This window comes from Trichosurus vulpecula, chromosome 1 (genome assembly GCF_011100635.1).
Source record: "Trichosurus vulpecula isolate mTriVul1 chromosome 1, mTriVul1.pri, whole genome shotgun sequence".
Lineage (NCBI taxonomy): Eukaryota > Metazoa > Chordata > Mammalia > Diprotodontia > Phalangeridae > Trichosurus > Trichosurus vulpecula.
The window spans coordinates 429,605,544-429,620,020 of NC_050573.1; the positions used below are offsets into that span (position 1 = coordinate 429,605,544).

At 39.5% G+C, this 14,477-nt stretch overlaps 1 protein-coding gene across 1 annotated transcript; it reads right to left on the minus strand.

Annotated features, from left to right (window-relative positions):
- Positions 1-5,386: 5,386 nt before the first annotated feature.
- Positions 5,387-6,079, minus strand: LOC118834253 (ran-specific GTPase-activating protein-like). Its single transcript, XM_036741721.1, has one exon. The coding sequence runs from the start codon at positions 6,077-6,079 to the stop codon at positions 5,387-5,389; it is 693 nt and encodes a 230-aa protein (XP_036597616.1).
- Between the last annotated feature and the right edge of the window lie 8,398 nt (positions 6,080-14,477).

Consider the following 14,477-nt stretch of genomic DNA (forward strand, 5'->3'; position numbering starts at 1 on the left):
TATGATTAGAGTAGGACAACTGGGAATTTGCTACTGGATACTGAAAGTTAGAATGTTGACAATACTTATACTTCTTTAGAAAGTAGAAGCAACTGAGGTACCAAGAAAAATAAGAAGTTGTCATATGGTACTTGCCCACATCCCAACTCCCCCCAGCCCTAAGCTATAGTCCATATAAGCCATATGAGCCTCATACTGCTACTTCTTCCAGTAAGATAAAAGGGTTAATGTGGAAGGTCATCCTAGGCATGGGAGAAAGCCTGTTCAAAGACAAAAAGTTGGGAGATGAAACATCATGTACGGAGAATAGAAAGTAGGTCAGTTTGACTGGAATGTAGAGGGCACCAGGGAGAATGACCATTTTATCAGGGTCTGTTGCTCCCTTCACAGTGTGTTTTCCCTGAACTATTAGTGCTTCACTTCCTGGTGTTGGACTCTGCCCTTTTCCAGGACTCCTGACTCAACCTTGAATTTATTTATCCTTTAAATTTTGACTTAACTACCAGGTAGAGCGCTCTGTTTCCCTTCTCAGACCATCATTTGGACCACACCTTTTTACCCCAGGGTCATTTTCTACCTCAAATCTTGCTGTTTACTCCCTAATCACAGGTACTATTGGCCGTTTTCTACCTTCATCCATACTCTGATTCCTGTGCCCACTACAAGAAGCAAAACCATCTTCTCTACATGGACAATACATGAGTAAAGGGAGTAGGAGAAAGGGGGCATCAATGTGGAAATTTGGAGGAAGTTGTAATGTCCCTAAAGAAAAAGTATATAAATGGTTGAATAAGAAACAGACAAATGAATATCCGCCCTCCCACAACAGATGGATTACACCCATTTTCCGCAATAGGGTCCAGAACAGCAACTTTTTGGAAAATCACCCAGACATGCCAGCTGAAGGCAGGTAAAATAGTAATAGAGAAAAGACCAGTAATCATGTGAAGAGCCTTTGAGGCCAAGCAGCTTTTCCCTCTTTTAAGCATCCAATATCAGAAGATTAAAGAAATACCAGAGTCGTGCTCAGCCCTTAGCCCTGCTGGGCCATCCTGGCATGGTGCTAATGTGGGATTCAGAATGTATTTTATCTGAGAAACTCAAAGTGCTTTAGAAATGTTATCTCATGAACGCTTAAATGTTGCTGTGCAGTAAATGACAAAAAAGTTATCCATATTTTCCTCTGAGAAAAACAAGAATTTTTCTCTTGTAAAGGTTAAATGTTAAAGGTTAAGGTGAGACAGCAGAGCTGAGAAAAATGACAGGTCTTCTGATAATAGGAACACTTTTAATTTAGGTAGTGACTACCTCACAATCACACTTTGAGGTAGGTAGAATTTTATTAGCCTTATTTTATAGCTGAGGAAACTGAGGCTCAGAGATGTTATCAGCTCATATCAGAATTGAGACTTAAACCCATTTCTTCTGACTCAAGGACCAGTGTTCTTTCTATTATTACACTTCAATGGTTTTGATATCTTCTAGCTCGTAGACTGTGACCACAACTCCTACTAGAACTAGATCATGCTGCTTTGAATGAATGGGCCACTTTAGCAGAACAGTCAGTTTTTCACTGAATGAAATATTTGTATAATCAAATTATGGAAAGAAATGTTTAGTTTTCTATCATCATGTCAATTCAATGGGCAGTTCTAACCACTAAATATTACTTTTCCTAGGACCTTTTACAATGAAAAAAGAAGCTGGACTTGGAGGCAGAGGACCCAGGTTCAAATCTTGTATTTGCTAGTTACTGTGTGATCCTCAGCAAGCCACTTAAACTGTCTGGGCCTCAGTTTCTCATCTGCAAAATGAAGCAGTTGAACTCAGGTTCACTCACCTCAGTGAAACTTGTGACTTCACATTATCTGTCAGAACTAGGAGAGATGGCCTGTTTAGTACAACAAAGGACACAATACTATAGTCATAATATGAATGAACATAGGCTTAAACATGAGCAGAATCCTAGAGATTTGAAAACTGCTTGAAGGATGACAAATAATGTTATTAGAAATGGAAATCACCAAATTATAGAAAAGATTCTTATGAACTACCATTAAAATTTTATTTAACTTTAAGCTTCCATAATCAAGGATAAACCTTATGGAAATGATAATATGAATTTGTATCCATTGAAAGACTATTAGTAATAACAAAAAAAAATTCCTACAAAGAGCTGAGATACTACAAGCATGAATGAAAAGTCAATAATGGTACCAAGATTATGAACTTGAATGGCTGGAAGAAGGTGGTTTCTTGATAGAAACAGGAGAATTCAGAAGAGAATTGGGTTTGGGAGAAGTGATACTGAATCATGATTTGGACATGTTGAGTTAGATGCCTACAGGCCATCTAATTCAAAACGTCCAACTGGTCCTTTCCAACTTTGAGATTCTCCACCTATGTCTATGCTCTTGCACCCAGAAAATTTCAGCAAGTTGCTACTGTGGGAAATGTGGAAGTGATACCCAGCCAGGATCAGAAAGAACTTAGGGGCTGATTCCTATAGCTCCAGCTGTCATGTGAGCTGACAGGTACTACTCATAATGATGGGGTACAGGCCCCAAACGGAGACCTTTCTCCTAAACCCTAAAAGGCCCATTTGTCTTTAGGCCCTGGAAGAAACCCCTACCTTGAACTCTCCTTGACTCTTCCCAGTTTGATTCGGTTTTGGCCTAAGGCTATAGCCTCGCATTATCATTAGGCCCAAATCTCTACTGAAACCTTCCCACCCTTGATACTATCCATATTCATGCCTTCGGCTACTTCCCACCCTTAATCCCATTACCTCACCTTGCCCTCCTTGGACTCATCCTGAAGACCCTCCCTGAACCCCTCCTCTAGTCACCTCAGAAGACCCCTCAATCAATCTGTATTTAAATCCCATCCGGCTTGCAAAAGGCGCTCAGATTCTTTAGGAGTCTAGCCTATGGCGGGGCTGCTGGAGGATCTGGCCACTGTAGCTGGTCTCTAATAAACTTTCTCTTTTCTTTGGCTAAGAAGGCTTGAGTCGAATTCTTTCGGCAGGACCCGGTGCGTCAATATTTCGGGGTGCCGATCACCCCTCAACCTAAAACCTCTTCAATAATACTCTAGCTGAGCAGTTAGTAAAAGGTGGCTCTAAGAAGCAGGTTTCTCTGTGCTGTTGCAATGCTTCGAGCTAACAGCTTTCACTGACTCAGGGTTCCCTGGATCCATATCCCCAGCAGACCAGTGCTGATTTAAGAGAGGTAACTCAACACCACTAACCCTACAACACACCTAAAAGCCAAATTAATTGTCTTTGTGCATCATTGTGATCATGATACTTCTCTGCTGGGGGGAAAAAAAAACCTATGACACCACAGAACATTCCCTACCAAATAAAATCTTAACTCAGTTTACTTTTCAAAACATTTATGGTTTAACTTCAATCAATAAACATTTATTAAGCACTAGGGACACAGAAAGAGGCAAAAGACAGTCCCTGACCTCAAGGAACTCTAATGATCTAATGTATCACATATTACTTCCTTCCTCATTTTCTACACTCCAGGCAAAGTGGATTGCTTGCTGTCCCCTACATAAGTTCCATACTCTTCCTCTTCTGTGCTCATACCACGTCTGTCTCTTTCTCTCTCTCGCTGTCTCTCTCTTTCTCTGTTTATCGGTTTGTCTCTCTCTTTCTCTGTTTATCGGTTTGTCTGTATCTTTCTATCTCTCTCTGTCTCTGTCTCTCTCTCTTTCTCTCTGTGTCTCTCTGTCTCTGTCTCTCTAACACACACACACACACACACACACACACACACACACACACCCCAGTGACTTTTGAAAACTTATTCCTCTTTCAAGATTTTAGCTTGAAAGTCATCTCCTCCATTAAGTCTTTTCTGATATGCCCTTTTATAAATGTGCTTTTTGTTCTCAGACAGCATTTTGTGCCTCTTTTATCTTCCACTTTATTTGTGCAGTTGTCATGCACAACATCCCCCTCCCCTACAATATGCTAAACTCCTGGAGGGTGGGGACCAAATTGGTTTTACTCTTTGTAGTTCCCCCAGGAGCTCAGTTCTTTGCATAGTGGGTACTTAATAAAGGTTTCTTGAACTAGCCTGCCTCTGCCTGAGGCCTAAGCATCTTAGGACAAGGCATAAAATGAAATTCAATGGAGAGAAATGCCAACAGATGTAACTTAGAATAAGCCAGCATATTTATTGGAGGCAGAATACCTGAAAGCAACAACCCTGAAATGATGTCTGGCCAGTGGGCAAAGGAGAATTCAGCAAAGGAATGATTTAATCCAATGTTATTCGGCGCTACAATAGGAAGTGGCTTATCATACAGGACAGGCATGTTTTGGTTCATTCCTTTTAGAATACTGTTAGATAACATTTGCAGTACCAAGTGCAGCTTTAGGTACAGAGTAATGTTCTAAGGAGTGAAAATGAAGTAACAGAAGAGAAGCTAAGTAGATAGAAAGGTGGTTTCATGAGAACAGGTGCCATTGTAGCTGTTATGGCTTGCATGCTGAGACTGAGTGGTCACTCTATGGAGAAGGTAGAAGGGGCAGCTAGGAGGCACTGTGGATAGAGTATGCAGCCTGGAGTCAGGAAAACTACTCTTCTTGAGTTCAAATCTGGCCTCAGACACTTACTAGCTGTATGACCCTGGGCAAGGCACTTAATTCTGTTTGCCTCAGTTTTTCACATCTGAGAAATGAGCAGAAGAAGGAAATAGCAAACTGATCCAGTATCTTTGCCAAGAAAACCCCAAATGGGCTCACAGAGAGTGAGACATGACTGAAACAACAACAAATAGGGAGCAGTCATACACATCTCTCTCACTTTTAATGAAATCACTTTACTGGGAAGATGACTCCTTTTTTTAATAAAGAGTGTTGGGGAAACTGTAAAGATTTATTTACTCCCCAACCTTGCCACAACTGCCATTTAGATGCTTGTGGCTATTAATCACCTGCAGTATGGGAGCCAAAGAGACCTGGGTTCAAGTCTTACCACTGACACTAATTGATTGTGGCTAGGGCAAGTTTCTTTACCTCTCAGTGCCCAAAGAAATTCTCAAAGTCTATAAATTATAGTTTATGATCTGATACAAAGAGTTTTCTTTTTTTTTTTTGGAGGCAGCTTTCAAATGTTTTATTCACTCTTTTGGATGTACTATAAATAAGTGTTTCCACTATGGAAAAGAATGTTATGAGCGCAGTACACGTGACTGGGAATGGGTTTGCTGAAGACATCTTCGAAAGGGTAAAAGCTTAGAAAACAACCTGGAGGCTGGAATTCAGTTCTTTATATAAAGTCCCCTGTAAAAAAAAAAAAACAATCAAAATGAAACAAAAATAAAGAAAATAAAAGGAAAGAAGGCGAGGCCTGTGAGGTGAGATGATTTATTGCAGTAACACATCCTGGTCCTGGGTCTCCTTCTCAGGCGCCCTGGGGCTCCCAGGCTCTTGGCTGCCCGCCTTCTCCTTCTCCTTCTCCTCCTCTTTCTCTTTCTCCTTCTCTTTCTCCTCCCTCACTGACAGCTCTGACAAATTCTCCACCACTTTGTCGGTGATTTCTTTGCCTGCTCCTGCTTTCTTTTCTCTTTCTTCTACCTCATTCCTGCATTCTTCAAATTTTGCCTTAAACTTCTGGGCATTTTCTGCGTTTGGGAATCGAATTGCCAGCAGCTCAGGCTGGCTCTCATCAGCAAAGTCGGCGTGTGTGTTCCAAACCCAGGCCCTGTCGCTGCCTGCGTCGGGCTTCAGCTCCATCAACGGTGTGATATAGTGATTTGCACAGATCTTCAGGGTTTTGTCCCTTCTCATGAGGAAGCGAATCGTCCCTTTCTCCTTGTGCTTCAGCAGCTTCACGTCGTCACCCGTCCCTCGCTCTTTCCATTCTGGAAGGTCATTCTCAGACGCAAATCGGAACAGCCAGGCCCGCATCTTAAAGAGCTCTTCTTCATCTTCCTCAAGGGTCTTAATCTCCTGCTCAGGGAGAGACACGATGGGCTCAAACTGCGGATCGTGGTTGGAGTCATCCACATTCTCTATGGAGGTGTCATGCTCCTCATGAGCTTTCTTAGCAGCCGCCATCGGAGCGGCGGTGGTTGGTCCCGGCGGTGCGGCGGCGCTGCGTTCGGTCCGGTCCAGTCCGGTCCGGTCCGTGCCTCGTCTGGCGCTGGTGCCTTCTCGCCCTGCGCTTACCTCAGCTCAGTCCCGCCGCGCGCGTGACCCCCCCAAAGAGTTTTCTTAAGGCACTTCCTACACTGGATGAAATCATAGCTCATACTGATCCCTTCTACCCTCCACCAAAAAAAAAGTCACCAAAACAAACAGGTTCAGGATTGGTTCTCAACAAGATCAGAGAAGCATAGAAACAAGACCTCAAGGTATACTATAGAACGGTAGTCATCAAAACTATGTGGTAAAACAGAAAGGTAGAGCAGTGGAACAGACTAGATAAAGAAGAATTGAAGTCAGAACCAATCCTCTACACTGCAGCTTTTTTTTTTTTAAATGAAGAAGGAAGAAAGTAAAGGAAGTAGGAAACAGACAAACACGACAGCATTGAGAATAATAAGACAAGTGCTTAGCATGGTGCCTTGCCCATGGTAGATGCTTAATAAATGTTTATTGATTTATTGTTGATTAATTAAATTTATACAAACTCAGAGCTGCATGTACAATTTTCTATATTGCTTTGTCCATAGAGTTTAAGTTCAAAATATTTTTTCTAAACAATAATAGTTAAGACTAACCCTCCAAAAGAAAAAAAAAATAGCAATCCAGCATTTTATAAACATAAAAACTTTTTTTAGAAGATCTGCTGGTGAAAAAGGAAAGGTGTGGCAGAAATGACATTTATAACAGCATCTTATACTATGAACCACAATAAGTTCCAACTAAATAAGTAACCTGAATCTAAAAGTGAAAACTTTTTTTAAAAAGAAAAAAATCAGTATATTAGGTAGCCTTCATAGCCATGGCTAGTGAGATAGTTCTTAACCAAACAAAGGATGACTAAGACCATAAAAGATACAATAGGCAATTTAAGTAACATGAAATTTTAAAGCTATTATACAAATAAAATTAATGGAAACAGAATTGAAAGAGAAACAATAGTGTGAGGAAAATATTTGCATTAATAGGATGATCCAAGAATAAAGGCCACTAAAGCTAGAAGAGTGTGCTGCCTTGAAAAAAAAAAAAGAGTCCTTTCATTGCAACTAAGTTATACGTTTTCGCATTTACCTACCCCTCTAGATCTCTCATTTGCTTAGTGTTTGTATGGATTTTGGACCTTCTGTCTCGTGCTATGTTCCAGTATCTGAGTTTTCAAATTTAAAAGGGACCATAGGACCCAACTAGACCAAGACACAGCTGAGAATCCTCACTATGACAGTCCCAACAGATGGCCATCCAGGTTTCTCTAGAAAACCTGTAGTGAATGAAAACCCATTAATCCCAAGGCAGCTAACTTCCATTTTAAGCAATCTTAATCATTAAGAAATTTTTCCTTACATTGAGTCAAAATCTGTTTCTTGTAACAACTTCTCCTAATCCTGCCATTTGAATGAAAAAAAAAATAGGCCCAATCCCTCTTTACCTAACAGCCTTTCAAACTTTGTTCAAATCTGCTTAGTTTCTCTTTCCTTATTGCTCTGACCCTTATGTGTTCTGTCTTTGGCACATACCTCAATATTTCGGGGATCAATGATTTCATCGGAGTGGATTCTCCTTTCATTAATGTATACTATAATACCTCCATGCCTTAGTAGATATTATTCAGGAGTCAACACGACTCAAAAAATTCATCACTTAAAGGTCACACTTCTGGTTTGGAATTTCTCAAGCCTCTCAGGCCCAAACATCAGAGGAAAAAATCCATTGATGGGTGACTGCTCTAGCTGGCACTGCACTGGCAAAGCCTCTGCTTGGCATATTATTTACATTATTGTAATTGTTATAATTTATGGAATAAAACAAGCATTTCCATTGCATAGTACAATAAACAATATGGTTGAACATGAAACTACAAATACATATATACATACAATATATATTCTATACATACTTCTATTTATCAGTTCTTTCTCTGGATGCAGATAGTATCTTTTTCATATGTCCTTCACAGTTAATTTGGGTATTTATAATAGACAAAATAACTTATTTGCTGAAAGTTGTTCTTAAAACAATATCACTATTACTGTATGCAATGTTCTCTTATTTCTGTGCATTTTGCTCTTCATATTTTGTGCAAGTCTTTCCATGTTTTTCTAAAATCAATCTGCTCATTTCTTACAGCACAGTAGTATTCTATCACAATCATATTCAACAACTTGCTTAGCCTTAGCAAATGACACACATCCCTGCAATTTCCAGTTTTTGCCACCACAAAGAGAGCTGCTAGGCTCTTTTCCTTTTACCTAATTGTCTTTGGAAATAGATCGAGAAGTGATATTGATGGGTCAAAGGGTATATGTAGTTTAATAACTCTTTGGGCATATTGTTTACATTTAATAAAAAGAAAGAAGGGAAGAAGGGAAAAAAGAAGGAAAAGAGGTAGAAAGAAGGGAATAAATGAGGAGAAGGAAGGAAAAGGGAAAGAATGAGAAAGAAAAGAATGAAGTGAAGTAGGAAGGGAGAGAGGAAAGAAGGATGGGAGGAAGAGGGAGGAAGAAAGAAAGGAAAAGAGGAAGGGAAAGAAAGAGAGAGGAAGCCCTGTATAATGACATATTTTACTTCACTCAAGAAAAGCTGTAAGGCTTAACATAAAATACTCAGGAACAAAACACCCATAGTGAAACAGGAGCAAGAGAAGAGGAACTCAGGTCAAAGGATACTGCCAGGTTTTAGTCACCAGGATGCATGAAGATTTTAGGTAGGGTGAGGCTCAGTGATAGTTCTTTAAAGAGATTGCCTTTGCATTTGTTTTTTAGAGAAGTGTTAGGAGAAACTTGAACTGATTAAACATTCAATATGAGAAGTTGCCTTTGTTGGATTTTTTTTGGAGGGGGGAGGAGGAGACATAATAGTTCTCCCACTTATAATGTGGGTACAGGTATGTTAATAACAGATTACAGTGGTCAAGATGTGTTGCAATGGGAGTTTATTCACCTGGTTACAAATCTCATGAAATCCAGGATTTTTTTTATTTCTTTATTTCTATGTTTTTGAATGGTGGAAAAGAGAAGAAAATTTCCCCACCTCCCAATTTTCTCCTAAAGGGGGTAGGAAGAATATCTTTTCTTAGCCCATGTGGTCCTTCTCCTTGAAAAAACACAAAGGAGGTTTATATGACTTTATATTCTTCTAGGCATCTCAGATCTTGCCTTTCTAAAACATATTTCTCAAACCCTATTTCTCTACCAAATAAACAACCAGGCCCTAATCCATTCTAACATTTTTCTGGGGGTAAGAAGGTGACTGGAAAGCAGGGACTTGCTTAAGCTCTCCGCCAGGTCCCTCTAAACACCTATGAAAATGGCTCTCAACAAATTCTAGAGCTGCAGAACCTACGAAATAGTAGAGGGAAGCAGGGCTCTAGCCCACGACAGCCTAGATGGTCATTGGAAAGGGTCTATCACATGGAGCTGGGAGCAGAGTGGAGCAGAGCCCAGGGCCAACCAGACTGGGAGCCGGGCAGAACAAGCCATAGCTCCCTGAATCAGTGAGCTGTAGCAGTTACGAGACTTCTCAACCCACAAACGCCAGACAACAGAGCAGGTTAGTGGGAAAAACTTCCAGGAGAGAGTAAAAGGAGTTCAAGACCAGCCACCACCCTGGAGGCAGCAGAGGCTGTGCAGCTCTGAGGCTGCTTCCAGAGCTACAGCTTCAGTTGCTTCCAGCCACAAGCACAACTGTGGGAGGAGTTAAGTGGTGGATTAGAGCTGGAGTGCAAAGCCTGCTTTGCCCTGCCTGGATCTGGGCCCCAATCCTGGTTGGCAATTTTGGGGGAAGAAGGAGTGCTGGGGTGGCAGAGCTTGCTGTGTAGAAGTAGCTCTGAAAACAGCAGTGCAGCCCCTCGAGCTTAGGACAAAGTATTCTTTACTCTACAAGCAGTCATACCCAGACAAAAATCTCAAGGGTCAAGTAGCTGGCTGGGAACATGAACAGACAGCTAAAACACTCTCAAATTCAGACTTTGGAATCTTTCTTTGGTGACAAAGAAGACCAAAACATATAGCCCAAAGAAGTCAATAAAGTCATATCCTCCAAGAAAAATATGAATTGGTCTCAGACCATGAAAGAGCTCAAAAAGGATTTGGAAAAGCAAGTTAGAGAAGTACAGGAAAAATTGGGAAGGGAAATGAGAGTGATTCAATAAAACCATGAAAAACAAGTCAATGACTTGCTAAAGGAGACCCCCAAAAATACTGAAGAAAATAACACCTTAAAAAATAGAGTAGCTCAAATGGCGAAAGAACTCCAAAAAGCTAATGAGGAGAAGAATGCCTTGAAAGACAGAATTAGCCAAATGGAAAAGGAGGTGCAAAAGAACACTGAAGAAAATACCACCTTAAAAATTACATTGGAGCAAACCTAGAATCACCTACCCAGCAAAACTGAGTATCATGCTCCAAGGCAAAATATGGATTTTCAATAAAATAGAGTACTTTAAGCTTTCTCAGTGAAAAGACCAGAACTGAATAGAAAATATGACTTTCAAACACAAGAATCAAGAGAAGCATGAAAAGGTAATCAAGAAAAAGAACAAGAAAAAGAAATTGCAAGGGACTTACCAAAGGTGAAGTGTTTTGTTGACACTCCTACATGGAAAGATGACAAGTATGATTCATGAGACCTCAGTATTAGGGTAGCTAAAGGGAATATGCATGCATATATGTTTATGTATATATATGGGTGAATGTGTATGTATGTATATATCTATGTGTATATATATATGTATGTATATATGTATGTGTGTATGTATATATATGTGTGTGAGTATTTATATATATATATATATATATATATATATGGAGAGAGAGAGAGAGAGCAGACACAGGGTGAGTTGAAGATGAAGGGAAGATATCTAAAAGAAATAAAATCAAATTAAGGGATGAGAGAGGAACATACTTAGAGAGGGAGATAAGGAGAGATAGAATGGGGTGGATTATCTCACATAAAGGTGGTAAGAGGAAGCAGTTCTGTGGGAGGAGGGGAGAGGGCAGGTGAGGGGGGAATGAGTGAACATTGCTCTCATCAGATTTGGCCTAAGGAGGGAATACCATACATACCCAATTGGGAATCTTACCCCACAGGAAAGAAGAGGGAGGAAGATAAAAAAAAATAAAAGGGGGGGATGATGGAGGGGAGGGCAGATGGGGGTAGAGGTAATCAAAACAAACACTTTGGAAAGGGGACAGGGTCAAGGGAGAAAATTTAATAAAGGGGGATGGGTTGGGAAGGAGCAAAATATAGTAAGTCTTTCACAACATGAGCATTGTGGAAGGGTTATACATAATGATACACATGTGGCCCATGTTGAATTGCTTGACTTCTTAGGGAGGGTGTGTGGGAAGGGAACAGGGGAGAGAATTTGGAACTCAAAGTTTTAAAAACAGATGTTCAAAAACAAACAAAAATGTTTTTACATGCAACTAGAAAATAAGATACGGTAGAAATTTATCTTGCCCTACAAGAAAGGAAGGGAAAAGGGGATGGGAGGGGAGTGGGGTGACAGAGGGGAGGGCTGACTGGGGAACAGGGCAACCAGAATATACACCATCTTGGAGTGGGGGGAGGGTAGAAATGGGGAGAAAATTTGTAATTCAAACTCTTGTGAAAATCAATGCTGAAAACTAAATATGTTAAATAAATTTAAAAAAAGAAAAAAAAAGAAAAGACCATTTAAAAATAAAAAAAATTACATTGGAGCAACTGGAAGCTAGTAACTTTGTGAGAAATCAAGATATTACAAAACAGAACCAAAGGAATGAAAAAATGGAAGACACTGTGAAATATCTTATTGGAAAAATCACTGACCTCGAAAATAGATCCAGGAGAGATAACTTAAAAATTATTGGACTACCTGAAAGCCATGATCAAAAAAAAGAACCTAGATATCATCTTTCAAGAAATTATCGAGGAGAACTGCCCTGATATTCTACAGCCAGAGGGTAAAATAGAAATTGAAAGAATCCACCAATCACCTCCTGAAAAAGATCCCAAAAAGAAAACTCCTAGGAAAATTGTTGCCAAATTCCAGAGCTCCCAGATCAAGGAGAAAATACTGCAAGCAGCCAGAAAGAAATAATTTGAATATTGTGGAAACACAATCAGGATAATACAAGATCTAGCAGCTTCTATATTAAGGGATCAAAGGGCATGGAATATGATATTCTGGAGGTCAATGGAGCTAGGATTAAAGCCAAGAATCACCTACCCAGCAAAACTGAGTATAATTCTGCAAGGCAAAATATGGATTTTCAATAAAATAGAGGACTTTCAAGCTTTCTCAGTGAAAAGACCAGAGCTGAATAGAAAATTTGACTTTCAAACACAAGAATCAAGATAAGCATGAAAAGCTAAGCAAGAAAGAGAAATCATAAGGGAATTACTTAAGTTGAACTGTTTTGTTTAACTTCCTACGTGGAAAGATGATGTGTGTAATTCATGAGACCTCAGTATGAGGGTAACTGAAGGGAATATATACATACATACATATATATATATATATATATATATATATATATATATATATATATATATATATGTGTGTGTGTGTGTGTGTGTGTGTGTGTATGTGTGTGTATGTGTGTATATATATATATATATGGAGAGAGACAGACAGACAGACAGAGGGCACAGGGTGAGTTGAATATGAAGGGATGATATCTAAAAAAATAAAATCAAATTAAGGGATGAGAGAGGAAGATATTGAGAGAGGGAGAAAGGGAGAGATAGAATGGGGTAAATCATCTCACTTAAAAGTGGCAAGAAAAAGCAGTTCTGTAGGAAGGGAAGAGGGGCAGGGAGGGGGAATGAGTGAATCTTGCTCTCATCAGATTTGACTTGAGGAGGGAATAACATACACACTCAATTGGGTATCTTACCACACATGAAAGAAGAAGAAGGGGGATAAAAATGGGGGGATGATAGAAGGGAGGGCAGATATGGGGAGAAGGTAATCAAAAGCAAACACTTTCAAAAAGGGACAGGGTCAAGGGAGAAAACTGAATAAAAGGGGACAGAATAGGAGGGACCAAAATATAGTGAGTCTTGTGGAAGTGTTTTGCATAATGATACACAAGTGGTTTATATTGAATTGCTTGCCTTCTTAGCGAGGGTGGGTGGGGAGGGAAGAGGAGAGAGAATTTGGAACTCAAAGTTTTAAAAGCAGATGTTCAAAAAAAGTTATTTTTGCATGCAACTGGGAAATAAGATATACAGGCAATGGGACATAGAAACCTATGTTGCCCTATAAGAAAGAAAGGGAAAAGAGGATGGGGTCAGTAGGGTGACACAAGGGAGGGCTGACTGGAGAATGAGGCAATCAGAATATATGCCATCTTGGAGGGGTAGGATAGAAAAGGGGAGAAAATTTGTAATTTAAAATCATATAGAAATCAATGCTGAAAACTAAAAATATTAAATACATAATTAAAAAACTTTTTTTCTGTTGCAGGAATGTATGTATCCTGCATTAATAATTGGTTTCAAAAATTTCTTTAAAAATTGGGGAACAATTTTTTACAGCCAGTGTCTCTGATAAAGGCCTCATTTCTGAAATATATAGAGAACTGAGTCAAACTGTAAGAATATAAGTCATTTCCCAATTGATAAATGGTCAAAGGATATGAACAGAGAGTTTTCAGATGAAGAAATTAAAGCTATGTTTAGCCATATGTTAAAATGCTCTAAATCACTATTGATTAGAGAAATGCGCATTAAAACAACTCTGAGGTACAACCTCACACCTATCAGATTGGCTAAAATGACAAAACAGGAAAATGATATATGTTGGAGAAGATGTGGGATAATTGGAACACTAATGCATTGTTGGTGAAGTTGGGAACTGACCTAATCATTCTGGTGGGCAATTTGGACCTATGCACAAAGGGCTATAAAAATTGTGCATCCCCTTTGATCCAGCAATATCACTACTACGTCTGTATTCCAAAGAGATCATAAGAAAGGGAAAAGGACCCATATGTACAAAAATGTTTATGGCAGCTCTTTTTGTGTTGGCAAAAATTTGGAAATTGAGAGAATGCCCATCAACTGAGGAAAGGCTGAACAGGTTGTGGTATATGTATGTAATGGAATACTATTTTTCTATAAGAAATGATGAGCAGGCAGACAAGAAAAACCTAGACTTACATGAACTGATGCTGAGTGAAGTAAGCAGAACCAGAACATTGTACACAATAACAGTAACATTGTGTGATAACTAATTTTCATAGACTTAACTCTTCTCAGCAATGCAATAATCTAAGATGATTCCAAAAGGCTCATGATGGGAAATGCCACCCATATACAGAGAAAG